A 14,191-nucleotide genomic window follows, 5' to 3' on the forward strand; every position below is an offset into this window, starting at 1 on the left:
GTTAAACAAGTCAGAAACAGATGAACTTAGATTATCCAAATAAAAATAGGTTATAATGTTGTTTACTTTAAGTGGTAACCAATTTCTAATATGTTTGCAAAAAAACAGGGCTTGAAAACAACATGTGTTCTAATGTTTACTATATGTTATTACAAAAGGTATAAAGGGCCACCTCAACATTTTTGGAAGAACTTCTGCCACTGGGTAAATCTTGGGAATTATTTTAAAGTGGGCCTCCTTGACCCTGTGGGAAATAGGCCATTTAATAAATTTAGGAAAAGTATCCATACTATACAGGGTCTCTATTCTGTAAAACTGTCACACTTAATTATAATCATATATAACAGCAGTGCTTAATTATTATTTTATTGAATATTTAAGTCACAATATTTGATTACTAAATTTGTCAATACAGACTAAATATAAAATTACAATACACTGAGGTGTTCAGGAATAATTGCATTAGAGATAAAGGGATTGCAATCCAATAGATCATTTACAAACAAAATGCCTTTACTATACAAATCACATTTCAATATAGATTTCATATTAATTGAAGCAGAAGAAAAAGGAGGAGGAGGAGGCTAGTCGACATTTTTTGCAATTTTGACTTCTGTGATTTATTACGATATCTGTTTTACACATTGGATCAACATGTTATACCTTTATGTAATCCTTAAGACATTTTCTAACCACACCAGGAGAAAGAATGGAGATTACATACTCTGGAGACATGACACAGCTTTTAGTGTTCTTTGTGCCAAAAAAAGAAAATTATGCCTGATTTGATAATCTGGGACTGGTCACTTTGTAGTCTGGGACACTTGTGTACGACATTACATAGTCTAAATCACCTTGCTTTATGCATGTCAAGCTGAATATTACCATTTTTTAAAAGCATGATGCAAAAAGGACTACAAAAATGAAATAAATTCATATTAAAATGTAAAAGTCTTTTTTTTCATAAAGAACCCTATCCTACAAAACGAAACTATGAAATTAATTAAAAACATTCGATTAAAGGTGGATCACTTTTTTTAAACAAATACAATTATATCAAACACAAGCAACAATAACAGATTATTCTGACTGTATTTACCATTAACTCCTGTCTGTCAACTGCAGATTATTTGCTACATCTCTTTAGTTTATCTGTTTATTTTACTGCAGGAAGTCCCTACCTGCAGATTTCCCCATTTAGAGAACTGAAATGACTCTCCCACATTACCCAAAGCATGCTGTCCCACATTATCAATCATGTTTGATAAAGTGGGACAAGTAAATTCTTTGAAAAAAACAAAAAACATTCTAAAGAAATTAGTGCATATTTTGTTGCTTGAATACATCACAAACCTAGTTTGATAACAATTAGGAACATTGTCTTATTAATAACTTATTAATTAATATTTATATCCTTAACATGAATCTTGTCAGAATCTGATGTCAATGACCTTGTCATCCAATTCCAAGGGGGAGCTTCTGATTGACACTTGCCCCCCCCCCCCCCCCATTCTGTGACCTTGCCCCCAGAAGTCATGTGATTTCAGTCACATGATGTCCCTGCTAATTTGTAGTAAAGGTCCTGTTGACTAGATTTTGTTACAGCAGGAAATAGACTGAATTTGAGGTGTCCCACATTACCCAGTGTCCCACATTACCCAGTGTCCCACATTACCCAGTGTCCCAGATTACCCCAAATTAGAAGTAGTATTAGTAGTAGTAGTAATAGTAGTAGTAGTAATGTGGCTGTTCTCCTGCAGGGGGCAGTACAACCCGCTCAGGTTGAACCGCACAGTAGCAACACCAGAAGAAGACAGTGTAAGCTAAAGGTTAAGGTAGCAGACTCTACTTTCAGTGTACACACGTTATATAGAACCACCGTGTACTGAACTGAACCTGTTATCATCGTTGACATTACTCTCCTCTTGTATCTGCTCACTGACACGAGCATGGGACGAACAGCGACTGTGGCAACTTGCTCGTTGAATCAATGGGCTCTGGACTTTGAAGGCAACTTGGAGAGAATCCTGAAGAGTAGGTGGAACTAATACTGATACAATACTGATACAATACTGGTACTACACTGGTACAATACTGATACAATACTGATACTACACTGGTACAATACTGATACTACACTGATACAATACTGATACTACACTGATACAATACTGGTACTGGTATTTATAAAGTTTGCTACGTTTTGCATGACAGATGTCATGTGACTGACCATCAAATGAAGTGCTACCAATCTTAAACAAAAACTAGCGGACAGAAGGAAAATCTCACATTGTTGTCACATTGTCCCCCCCCCCCCTCATCAAAATGAACAGACATCAGTGTGACAGCACCTGAACAGATAGAGAACCATGCTGATTGGCTGATTGTGTAGGTACAATTTTAATCATGACAGTGTCTTAACAAATAAACCAAGAAATTGACCAAGAAACTACCATAATGCTTAAAATAATTAGCTATTAATAGTTTAGTATGTGCTCCTGTTAGGGGCCACCTCTGGTTTTAGGTCACATTTACAGCACTCAGCATTTATGACTTTTTAGCATCTCATAAATTCTAAAATGTAGTTTTATATATTTATATATATATGTATGAATAATATGCTAATGTATATAAAAAAATGCTACTACTAATACCTCAGATGCAAGATGAGACCATTTATTTGATCTACTTATACTCATTTTAGGAGGTGATAACCTAAGATTATATGAGCGATGTTATAGAAAAACCTTTTAGTATAAGAGCCATTAGTGAAATACTAAACAAATATGAGGAAGGAAAATGGAAAGTAAAAAAAAAGTGCAATGTTTTTGAGATTTAAAAAGTAGTGAAGGCACCTCTGAAATTTTTGTATCCAACCATTTGAAAGTAATTTGGATACTCTGTGACAACACTGTAACTTAGTTGTTCTCAGTGATGAATCTCCAAAAGGATTTCAAAACTCAAATGTTGTTTCCTATATTCAAGAGCGTGGTCTTTCATTTTGAGAGCATTATGTCTTCTTTGCAGGTTCTGATTTTGTAATGATTTCCCTGAAAACCCTGCACCTTTCTCTCAAACAGCCCCTGCTCCTGTTCAAACCTGTGCACTCAGATATATTGTTGCTGCACAAATGTCCTGTGCTCTAGTTGACTCCTCCTCCATTTGCAGCGTACTGCACCCACTTCAAGTTTTGACTGTGAGTTAAGATAGTCATTTGCTTGTGAGCCAAGATTAGGCTGGTTAGAGAAACACTTGAGAAACGTGAGTCATCCTGGAAAGAGACAAGCAGGTATTTCCAACACAATGAAGTCAATCATTCGAACTCCTTGTCTGTGCATGTCACAGGGACACGGAATAAACTTGAAACTAATGAAACAAAACAAATGGGATTAACATGTGTCTGACGATCGTTTTGTATGTTAAATGTGTTATATTTAATTGCAGCACCAGTTTTGGCCAAGCATTTCTGAGAGCATCTTCCATAAACGTTAGCCAATGTTTTCTTACTAATTCATCTTGGCAAAAGCCTACGTCTTAGAAGGCTTTTACCAGATTGTGCTGATGTGATGACTTTCCAGGATAGAGATGAAGATAGATGGACTGTAGTTATTTTAGTCTTATCAACCAATCACAGCGCTTTGCAGTACAAGTGAATTTCACCCATTCACACACTCATACAGCCCTTATATACACTGCTCTTTTCACATCACACATTTCATATTATCATATCACTGCCTACATTGTAGATGCAGTGAAATAACTTTTCTCTATGCATCAAGAATTTTTAATTAATTTACAATATCAATATCCCAGGGTATTCCATCAAGTTATCATCATAGACATATTGATGGCTTGGAGGTCATTGTAAATAAAATGTCATTATTTTCTCATCACCAAGATCATGAGATGCCATTATTGAATATTTGAAGTATTAGCCTATCATGGATTTCCACCCAACTCTGCGCAGTGCCATCACCTAATAGGCCTTTTTAATAGGCAATTTTATATATATATATATATATGTGTGTCTGTTTATGTGGGAAAAATCTGTCTGTGTGTTTCTCTGCAGGTATTGAGATTGCGAAGAATCGTGGAGCCAAATACAGACTGGGCCCAGAGCTGGAGATATGGTATGACGGTAAAAGCATTAATTAGTATACAACATGAGTATTTCCCTATAGTTGAACATTATAGCATGCTCGTGTTCTGGTTGGCTTGTGCTCAGGAGGTAGAGCAGGTCATCCATTATTTGGAAAGTTGGTGGTTTGATCCCTGACTCCTCCAGTCGGCCTGTGTCCTTTGGCAAGACACTGAATCCTAAACTGACCCTGATTTGTGTGAATGTTTGATTGAGAAGCACTAGATAGTAGTGCTGTATGGAGGGTGTGTCAATAAGCAAATGTGACTATTAATGTAAGCCCATTGAATAGTTAAGACTAGAAAAGGGCTTGATGAATGCATATCAGCCCAAATCATCTGTTCCAAAATACTGTTTAGTGGATTACCAGCATGAAAACACTGTAAGTGACTTGCAGCTCAGAGTTTTTACAAGTTGCTAACACTTCCAGGTTCACTCACCTGGCATCTCTTTTCTAATTCACTACATTTTTACAGCGGGTATGGCTGTGCAGACCACTTCTATGAGTCCGACACGTTGCTCCACAGCTTTCAGGTCCTAAGGAAACTTCTGGAATCTCCCATCACCCAGGACATCATCTGTGACGTGGGAATGTGAGTCTCACCTTCAAATAGTTAGTTAGACCAGCCACAGTATTAGCAGTAGGATGTCATGTAATGTGTTTTGGACTCTGTTCCCTTAGGCCCGTAATGCATCATAATGTTCGCTACAACTGCAGGGTTCTGTTCCTCAACAGGTATTTCAGCAGTCCGCTGTCCACACACACACACACACACACACACACACAAATGTTCATATATTAATATTTAGATACATATACCACATACATGCTCATATATACATATATTCATGTTGAGATCTATATGATATTTATGTGTGTGTGTGTGTGTGTTAATATATGTATTTCTTCCATCATGTAGAAAGATACTGCTGATCAGACCTAAAATACTGATGGCCAACCACGGGAACTACAGAGAGATGCGCTGGTTCTCACCTTGGAATCAGTTAAGGTAGGTATTTACTTAGAAGTCCCTGATGTTTTAAAGTCTTTTATAACCACTTATTATTGTTATGTCTCTATCTTTATGAGAATACAAACTGTAAGAAAGCCAGGAAGTTGAAGAGACAGATTGTGTAAATGTGTGCAGCAGAGGTCAACGTATCCTCGCTTTTGATTCCTGGTATGAGTCAACCTGCAAAAATCACTGAATTGTATTTGCATCATGCAGCCTGATTGCACCTGTTTTTGATTGTCTTTTTGTTTGTATCCTTAAGGAAAGTGGAGGAATATTTCCTGCCCAGAATGATCCAGGAGGTAACAGGGCAGGTAAAACAAAAACTCTGTCATTATTGTGTGTTTTTAAAAAGTGCTGTGCAAATAAATTATTATCCTCATCTGTGTTAAGCTGAGGACACAGACCATTTACTCTCCACAGAAAGTGGCAGTGATTTTAATGTTCAGTCTTTTTTGTCTTCATCAGGATACAGTCCCGTTTGGTGAGTGTGTGCTCTCCACAAAGGACACCTGTATTGGCACTGAAATATGTGCAGAGCTCTGGAGCCCCAGAAGGTAGAGCAACAGAGGGTTGTATGGGTAGTTATCTGCTCAATGTCAAAAATGCTTGAAACTCATCAGACTGAATGCTTTCTCTTTTCTTTAGCCCCCATATTGGGATGGGTCTAGATGGCGTTGAGATCTTTACCAATTCGTCTGCTAGCCACCATGAGCTGCGCAAAGCTGATCAAAGAGTCAACCTGATCAAGTCAGCCACCACCAAGGTATGTTTAAACCAGGAGCAGACATGGTTTCATCTGTTCATGTAGAAAGATTACATGTTGGTGCTTATGCTTGGTACAGATGCATGTTCTTTCAGAAAAAAAAACTATCACAAGGTGTAGAACATAGTTGCAATGTTAATCAGAGCAAGCCATTACATATATTCTAAAAATGGTCCTGTGCTACCAGCACCTTGCCAAGACAAATGTGTTTTTGTCACCCATGTGACCAGACACAGAAAATTCAAAATAGAGATCACCAGAGGGCAGTGTTGTACCACAAATGTAGAACAGATTACCACCATAACAGTTGCTGTTTTTAGTGTGTATATATGCAGAAGTTTGACTTAACACTCGGGAGCGGCTTGCTTTGCCACGTGGGGGTCTCCACACACAACAACAGCCAGTCACCACTTAAGTTTTATTTCCAAAACATCAAACATAAATTCCCCAACAACATAACCTCATTTAGGTCGCCGCTCAGCTCAGCCCGTCTCTGTGCCACTCATCTTTGTCACAGATCCTCCGTGTGTCAGTCAGCTTCTCCCTGTGGCAGCTCTTTCACTGATTACCCTGGTACACGGCCACAGTGCCCATGTTATCAGGTTAGAGCGGCTGCACTGTGTGTGAGCCACGTGCCTCAGGTGTAAAAGCCTCGTTGGCCTTCTAGAGAGTCAGGGTCTTGCCTATTTACTTTGCGTGCCACATGTGGTTCACAGCCAAAAAGACAGTGAAAATGATCTTTCTTCACAGTTACAATATTTGTATCTGTCAGTTGTGTCACAAACATAAATGTTTACAATGCTTTCTGTGCCCATTTCAAAGTAAAAGCACTCAACATTTCTGTTGACTGAATCCACACATTTTTGTCTGTTGTTTCAGAGTGGAGGTATCTACCTGTATGCCAACCAGAGGGGCTGTGATGGAGACCGTGTCTACTATGATGGCTGTGCTATGGTGGCCATCAACGGAGACATTGTGGCACAGGGAGCCCAGTTCTCCCTTGACGATGTGGTATGTGTGGGCCATTAAGTGAGTCAGACCCAGCTCAAAATGCACTAATGGGACATTACTGTAAAAGCCGATAAAAAGATAAACAATGTGTCCAGATTTCCTGTGTGTGCAGGTGAACTGGATATGTGTTACAGGGCAGGTGATCTGTGTGAGAGCAGGCAGACAGCATTCATGAGCCTAAAGATAAACATTTGTGTTTTATATATATGTGTGTGTGTGTGTGTTGTAGGAGGTGATTATAGCCACAGTTGACCTTGAGGATGTGCGGAGCTACAGAGGAGAAATATGCCAGCCACACATGGTGAGACAGCACCACCTTCCAGCCATTTTAAGCATAAAGTTGCCAATATTATGGCTTATTGCTGATTCTAGATTCTATTGTTCTTACTTATTGTTGCCTTTCATCATATCTGAAGTATAAGACTGCATAACAATTACCGACTGATAGTTTGGCTGTTTCACATTAGAGCGTGTCACATTAGTGCCTCTCTGTTTTCTCTTACTTTTCTGCTGTAGGAAAGTGAACCCAAACCTTACCACAGGGTCAAAGTTGACTTCTCCTTAACTACTGGTAATGATCTCTACCTCCCTACCCACCAACCATTAAAATGGCACTTTCATACACCAGAAGAAGAGATCAGGTACATAATATGTATTATTCTTTGACAGAAAAATGTATCATCTTTACACCTTTTTAAAAATAAGAGAATTGATCTTTATTGAAGTCCACTGTAAAGCAGGTGTCACCTGTGTTGTTCAGTCTAGGGCCGGCCTGCTGGCTGTGGGACTACCTGAGGAGAAGTGGACAGGTGAGGAAGAGCGCACACTGAAAACAATGCTGCAGTGCTGTGTGGAAATGACATTGATGTTTGTGAGTATGTATCTTCCAGGCTGGTTTCTTGTTGCCTCTGAGTGGAGGCATCGATAGCTCCTCCACTGCCTGTATTGTCCACTCTATGTGTGTGCTGCTGTGCCAGGCTGTAGAGGACGGCAGTGAGTATAATTCAGTTTGTTTAATTGTACACAAACTCTGTGACCAATGATGTATCTCCCTAACAAGTACTGTTTGTATGTCCTTCACAAATGTTTCAACAACTGTATGTCCTACTGTTTGTTAAAAACTACAGCGACCAGCTGTTTAGAAATCACTGAGCACCTTTTTATCAATAAAACTATATTTATGAGTGGTTTTAAAGATTTACATTTTCATTGTGAAGCTGAAAGCCTCTGAAATTTGGAAAGTATCATGAAATGTATAAAACATGATGATGAGTTACATCAGCTAAAGAGGGGAGGTTTTAGTCTACTTTCCTTCTCCACTCCCTCTCCTGTCTCAGTTTGTCTTTCCATTTGTCAGACATCCAGGTACTGGAAGATATTCGAAGGGTGGTTGGGGATGACTCCTACTGTCCCCAACATGCAAAGGAGCTATGTGGTCGCATCCTCACCACATGTTACATGGCCAGCAAGAACTCCTCTGAGGACACGTGCAACAGGGCCAAAGACCTGGCCAATCAGATCGGAAGGTAGTATTCAACAGGAGATTCTACGTCACTATGTGCTCTGTACATTTAACAACAACCTTTAGGCACATGAGGGGGATGCCATTTCCTTTAAACCTCAAGATTCATGGCCAGTATGTCAATTTTCATCCCTTTTTAATTTATGTTTTTGCTTTGCAGCACACACATGAATATTAACATCGACATGGCAGTGAAAGGCATTCTGGGAATCTTCTCTGCAGTCACTGGAAGGTGGCCTCAGTTTCGTGTCAATGGAGGAAGCCACAGAGAAAACCTGGCTCTGCAGAACGTGCAGGTCAGACGACCTCTCACACAGTTTTTTTTAACCATCACACCGCGACAGTTTAACCACAGTCTTCACACTGATGCATCAGTAACACAACTGTTTTTGTTGTTATCAGCATTTCTCAGCACAGATGAACAGTTTTGTCTTCGCTTCCTCTGTGTGTGTGTGTGTGTGTGTGTGTGTGTGTGTGTGTGTGTGTGTGTGTGTGTGTGTGTGTGTGTGTGTGTGTGTGTGTGTGTGTGTGTGTGTGTGTGTGTGTGTGTGTGTGTGTGTGTGTGTGTGTGTGTGCGCATTCCTGTACTTATATCTTTGTGAGGACCACCGGGCTTTGGCATGTATTATGTCAATGATTGTCCTCACTAAGATAGTACAAACAGTGTTTGTGTGTTCATGTTCCCAGGCTCGTGTCAGGATGGTCCTGGCCTACCTCTTTGCCCAGCTGAGTCTATGGTCCAGGGGTAAGCCAGGTGGATTGCTGGTTCTGGGCTCAGCCAACGTAGATGAGAGGTATTACTGGAGCAATTACCTGACCACAGACTGGCTGTTATAACGATCATGAAAGAAAAAGCCTGCATTGAAATTCTAATTGAATCAGAAATTTAGGACCTAATTCTTCCTATGAGTCTGCTGCTACACTCCATCTACTAACCAAAATGCTGCAGAATACACTGGCCAGTGCAATACCTACAAATTTGAATTGGGTGCCAAGTATCATGATAGTATTGAATCTGGATATATGCCTATTGTCATAGCTCTGGTTGTTGGTAATGTAAAATGTCAGGAATGATGATGCAAAACCTTTGGTATGGTCCTTTATGGAGGTTATTCACTTGTCCACTGGCAAAATTGCAGCCACAAACTACTGAAAGATACATGTTCTGTTTCTTCAGACCACATCTAGTAAGTTAAAGCCAATTCATTCTATCACTGTTTCTTGCTCAGCCTGACAGGCTATTTCACCAAGTATGACTGCTCCAGTGCTGACATCAACCCAATAGGAGGCATCAGCAAGACAGACCTGAAAAGCTTCCTGCTTCACTGTGTTGAGGAGTTCCAGCTCACTGCTCTGAGAGGGTAAGGGCTCTGCTGGGTGACATATGTGTTTGTACTGAGAACATCAAATGTGTCGGAGGACTTAAGGTCTGAGGCAGAAATTAGTCCCAGTATTGTAGCCTCTCCCCCAAAAAACTTGTCAACTTTCTTGATGTGGACAAGAGATTACACCAGCATTGATGGGTAATATGTGAAAATCTCCAGCACCATGTTTTTAGGTTTCATGCAGCAGTCATTGTTTCAGTGAAGCTTTGTGTATACTACTAACCAGAATTGGAGCACCTTGTATAGTTTTCATTTTATCAGGGGTTTTGGTTTTCTCTGCAGCATCCTTGCTGCTCCACCCACAGCTGAACTGGAGCCACTCACAGATGGACAGGTGTCACAGACAGATGAGGTAGGACAGACTACTGTCTACAAACTTATATTATTCCCCTAATTAGCATTTTTACATAAACGTAACTCACTGGACTTCGCAAATTTCACTAGTTCCTGATTTGGTTTGAGGGTGGGAATATTGTTTCAACTGCAATACTAATACTCAAGCAGTGTTTGCACGAGAGTAATATTAGGATAAGGCCAGATGGGTGATAAAACATTTTGCCCTTCTGCTATGTGATCTCCCTGAATATCATAAAAAAACAAGCATATCGGGCAAACTATCCCTTTCCTTACAGATGTGACCCCGCATTCAATTATTATTTAATACTGTCAGTTGAAGTTGAAGCTGGTCCTGGATGCTATTATATCAGGTTTCAGGTATAACACTAATGTTATACTCTTGATAATGTAGCAGCATTACATTTTCCAAAGTTATAACTACATAACATACAGTTAGTTCTTTGTACTTGTAAATATATTTTGTATTAGTAAGCATTCACAATGAAATACTAGCCTGATATTATAATACTCTATGGCAGTGGTCGCCAACCTGTCGATCGCGATCTACCGGTCGATCTCCCAGTCTTCACTGTCGATCCCCCCACTCTCTGGACTCACTGGCTGTCGTCGCGCTGCAGATCAGCTGTGTGTCGGTTGTCTGTTCTTCACACGTGCTGTGTGTCCTCTACTGACGCTGGAGTTGCAGGTTTATCTCCTGCATTTCCTTCAAGAACAAGTTGGTTTATGTACTAAACTAAATGTCAGGACTCTACGGTATGAAGATGTGCATCTTTCGGTCTGTCGATAACAAACAAAGCCCTGTTGGAACAAATGAGTGGATTCAGAAGGTGAAACGCTGGAGTGCTTTTACTTTGAAACGGGTTCGGAAAGTGTTGTAAATACATTTGTGTCATAGACAGATAAACATTGTGGTTCACAGCAGAATAAACAGAGAAGATGATCTTTAACCTGAGTTTTAATGTTTATCTGATGAATTTATGTCACAAACAAATGGTTGCAACACTTTCTGTATGCCTTTTCAAAATAAAAGCACTCCAGCGTTTCTGTTGATGGAATCCATTCCCTTGTTTAAAAGTTTTTTTTTATTGTGAAATATTTGCAGGAGCAGAAGATGCACAGCTTCATACTGAATAGCACTGGTATTTATTTGAGTACAAGGGACTACTTTTATAAAAGGAAATAGTCATATTTGTGGCCATATTCAAATCAAAGCCTATATTTAAACATTGTGCTGCAGTAGCATCTCCTCTGCAGAACATGTTGTGGAACTGAGAAGCTACATATTGTGCATTGTAAATATGAATTGATATTAATTTGAATATTGTGCATTGAATAGAAAAAGTTGCACAACTGCCTCTCTTTGTGTATATTTATTTCTTGTACATTCAGCCTTTAACAGAAATTGCAAAAAATAATAAATATGACCCTAAGTGGGTTTCTTGGAAGATATCAGGGTGGTAGATCTCGGCTTACGTTTGGAATTAAAAAGTGATCTTGGGCTCGAAAAGGTTGGTGACCACTGCTCTATGTGTACAGGGTCAAATAAACCACCATGCAATAGACGAACAATGCTGCTCCATCATTTCCATCTGTCCTCCTCATTGGTCATCTTCGGAAGAGGATTTCAACCTTTTACCTTGACATGTAGCTTTGTTCTCTCTTTTAAGCCTTGTTCTTGTGTTAAAATGAGTCAGCCAATTCATGGAACTAATTACCTAACTAGAGCAACAACAGTCATCATTTCAGCTGATAATCATCAGCTTTTTTCTAACTGTCTGAAATCAAGGTCAAATTTCAGCTGGTAAATCTGCCACTATAATCATAGGCCCTGTTCACACTCATCCAAAGGGGCTCTAGTTACAAGTCAACAATCGTTCACACATATTCAATTAAATTTTATTTGTATAGCGCCAAATCATAACATATATTATCTCAAGGCCATTGAATAGTAAGGTTGAATCCTTAAAAATTATAGAGAAACCTAAGAGTTCCCACAATGAGCTCTGGCGCCTGTGGAGGAAAAAAACTCCCTCATTAGCAGGAAGAAACATCCAGCAGAACCAGACTCAATGTGGGAAAAAAGGGGAAGAGAGGCGATGTCGTTTATTTATTTAAAGGCTTCACTGGTCTATGTCCAGCAGCTCAGAAACTCTTTACATGGGCTCTTTAGTAAATTAGCATTTCCTGTATTTCCTGTTTTCTTTCCTCTACTCTAAACACCACGACTGCTCCCTCCTCAGGCAGATATGGGGATGACCTACTCAGAGTTATCTGTGATTGGGCGCCTGAGGAAGATCTCCAAGTGCGGCCCATTCAGCATGTTCTGTAAACTCATTCACACGTGGAAGGACTCTCTCTCACCAATGGAGGTCAGTCAGCTCCTTCGCCATGTGGAACATTTTCCTGCTTGTCCTCTGCTGTAGGACAGTGTAATCCCGTCAGAAGAATTTTGTGTATAAATTCTTACGTTTTGGGGTGTCTATGTTTTCAACAAACTCTCCCATGCAAAGGAGAATCCAGATTTTCAATAAATCAGTAATAATATTTCGGATTTTCCCTTGTTAGTCCATTATCAAAGAATATATACTTTTCCTAATTGTGTGATTGGCATTTTCCTAATTGTGTGATTGGCATGAAGGTACAGAATAATAATGTATGTCTTATTATTAATAAATATTGTGCATTTAGCAGTGGCTTATTATAGTGAATTATTTTTAGATTTTGATCTGAAAATAATAATATCATAAACGTATGATCTAATATTAGTCAGTAACAGCACTGTTTTGTTGTCTTTCTTCAGGTAGCCCAGAAGGTGAAGCACTTCTTCAGGATGTACTCAGTGAACCGCCACAAGATGACCACGGTCACACCATCTTACCACGCAGAGAGCTACAGTCCGGATGACAACCGCTTTGACCTCCGACCTTTCCTCTATAACACACGCTGGCCCTGGCAGTTCAGGTGCATCGACAACCAGGTAGACAATAGTGCAGAAACTTTGCCTCACTTCATTCTCGCATTAGAAAGGTTGGCTAAACTGAACTAAGTAAAAAGAGAAAGACAATGATTATAAACATAAAGGAAAAAAAAAAATCTTTAACAAGCTTTTTTCATTTTCTTTTTTACAGGTGTCTCAGATGGCAGAAAATACCCCAAAGCAATAACAGCCTGAGGTTTGGACTGACTAGCGAAAATCCATCCAACGTTTTTTCTTGTGATTGTCTACAGCTTTTCTTCAAGTCATGATTAAAAATCTGTACAATTGTGACAGTTGACTACATGTTCACTAAATATCATTACTCTTAAAAGTTGTTAGGAAACAATTGTGCAATTAAATAGACCTTACCTTTGATTGGTCCTAGCTAAAATCAATATTTTTCTATCAAATCTATTTTAAACCCTAAGCTGATGATGCCTGTGTAACTAAATCCACTGTTAGGGTTTTCAGAGTTTTCTAAAGTGTAATCACAAAGTATATTTCTAATAAATATTGCACAAATATATCTTCATATATGTGTTCAATATCTTGTATTATAAACAGGACACACTGTCAAAACCATGGTCGTATATATTTTACCACAGATTGTGATACAGCAATAGAAGTGCTAAATGGTCTGTATTTATATCAAGCAAGGCCGTAATCATTAAGTGAACATTGGGGGGGGACCAAAATCTCACAACTCATTATTAACACACAAGATCATTTTTTATGTATTGTTTAATATTTTATTGTATTATTTTTTAAACAATGAACATACATTAAAAGAAGATTTTCATATTTATTATCAATTACTTATGTCTTGGATGTTGATGTGAAAACTTTTGAAGTTCAAATGTTAAATAGAAAAACTCGGATTGGACGGGAATAGGGTTAGGGTTATACATAGCATTGCTATAGATCTATGAAGACACGTACATTTATTTTAGCAAAAGGTTTAGCAAATTGGTTTTGATTGATCCTACACTAACCTTCCCTTAGAAAGCAACTGTGAACCAGCC

General features: G+C 39.0%; 1 protein-coding gene across 2 annotated transcripts; it reads left to right on the plus strand.

Moving 5' to 3' along the window:
• The first annotated feature begins 1,817 nt into the window (after nt 1–1,817).
• nadsyn1 (NAD synthetase 1) lies at nt 1,818–13,701 on the plus strand. Of its 2 annotated transcripts, XM_034581534.1 has the most exons (21): nt 1,818–2,034; nt 4,070–4,130; nt 4,615–4,731; nt 4,821–4,874; nt 5,059–5,148; nt 5,414–5,465; nt 5,620–5,708; nt 5,800–5,917; nt 6,797–6,928; nt 7,158–7,229; nt 7,445–7,569; nt 7,689–7,737; nt 7,819–7,921; nt 8,286–8,454; nt 8,611–8,746; nt 9,138–9,244; nt 9,680–9,811; nt 10,118–10,187; nt 12,433–12,561; nt 12,993–13,169; nt 13,321–13,701. In XM_034581534.1, exons 1-21 carry the CDS (start codon nt 1,950–1,952, stop codon nt 13,354–13,356), a joined length of 2,103 nt encoding a protein of 700 aa, XP_034437425.1. In that variant the 5' UTR covers nt 1,818–1,949; the 3' UTR covers nt 13,357–13,701. The 2 variants fall into 2 exon arrangements, with proteins under 2 accessions (XP_034437425.1, XP_034437426.1); XM_034581535.1 differs by lacking the exon at nt 4,821–4,874.
• The last annotated feature ends 490 nt before the right edge of the window (nt 13,702–14,191 follow it).

The sequence above is a fragment of the Hippoglossus hippoglossus genome, chromosome 3 (genome assembly GCF_009819705.1).
Source record: "Hippoglossus hippoglossus isolate fHipHip1 chromosome 3, fHipHip1.pri, whole genome shotgun sequence".
NCBI lineage: Eukaryota > Metazoa > Chordata > Actinopteri > Pleuronectiformes > Pleuronectidae > Hippoglossus > Hippoglossus hippoglossus.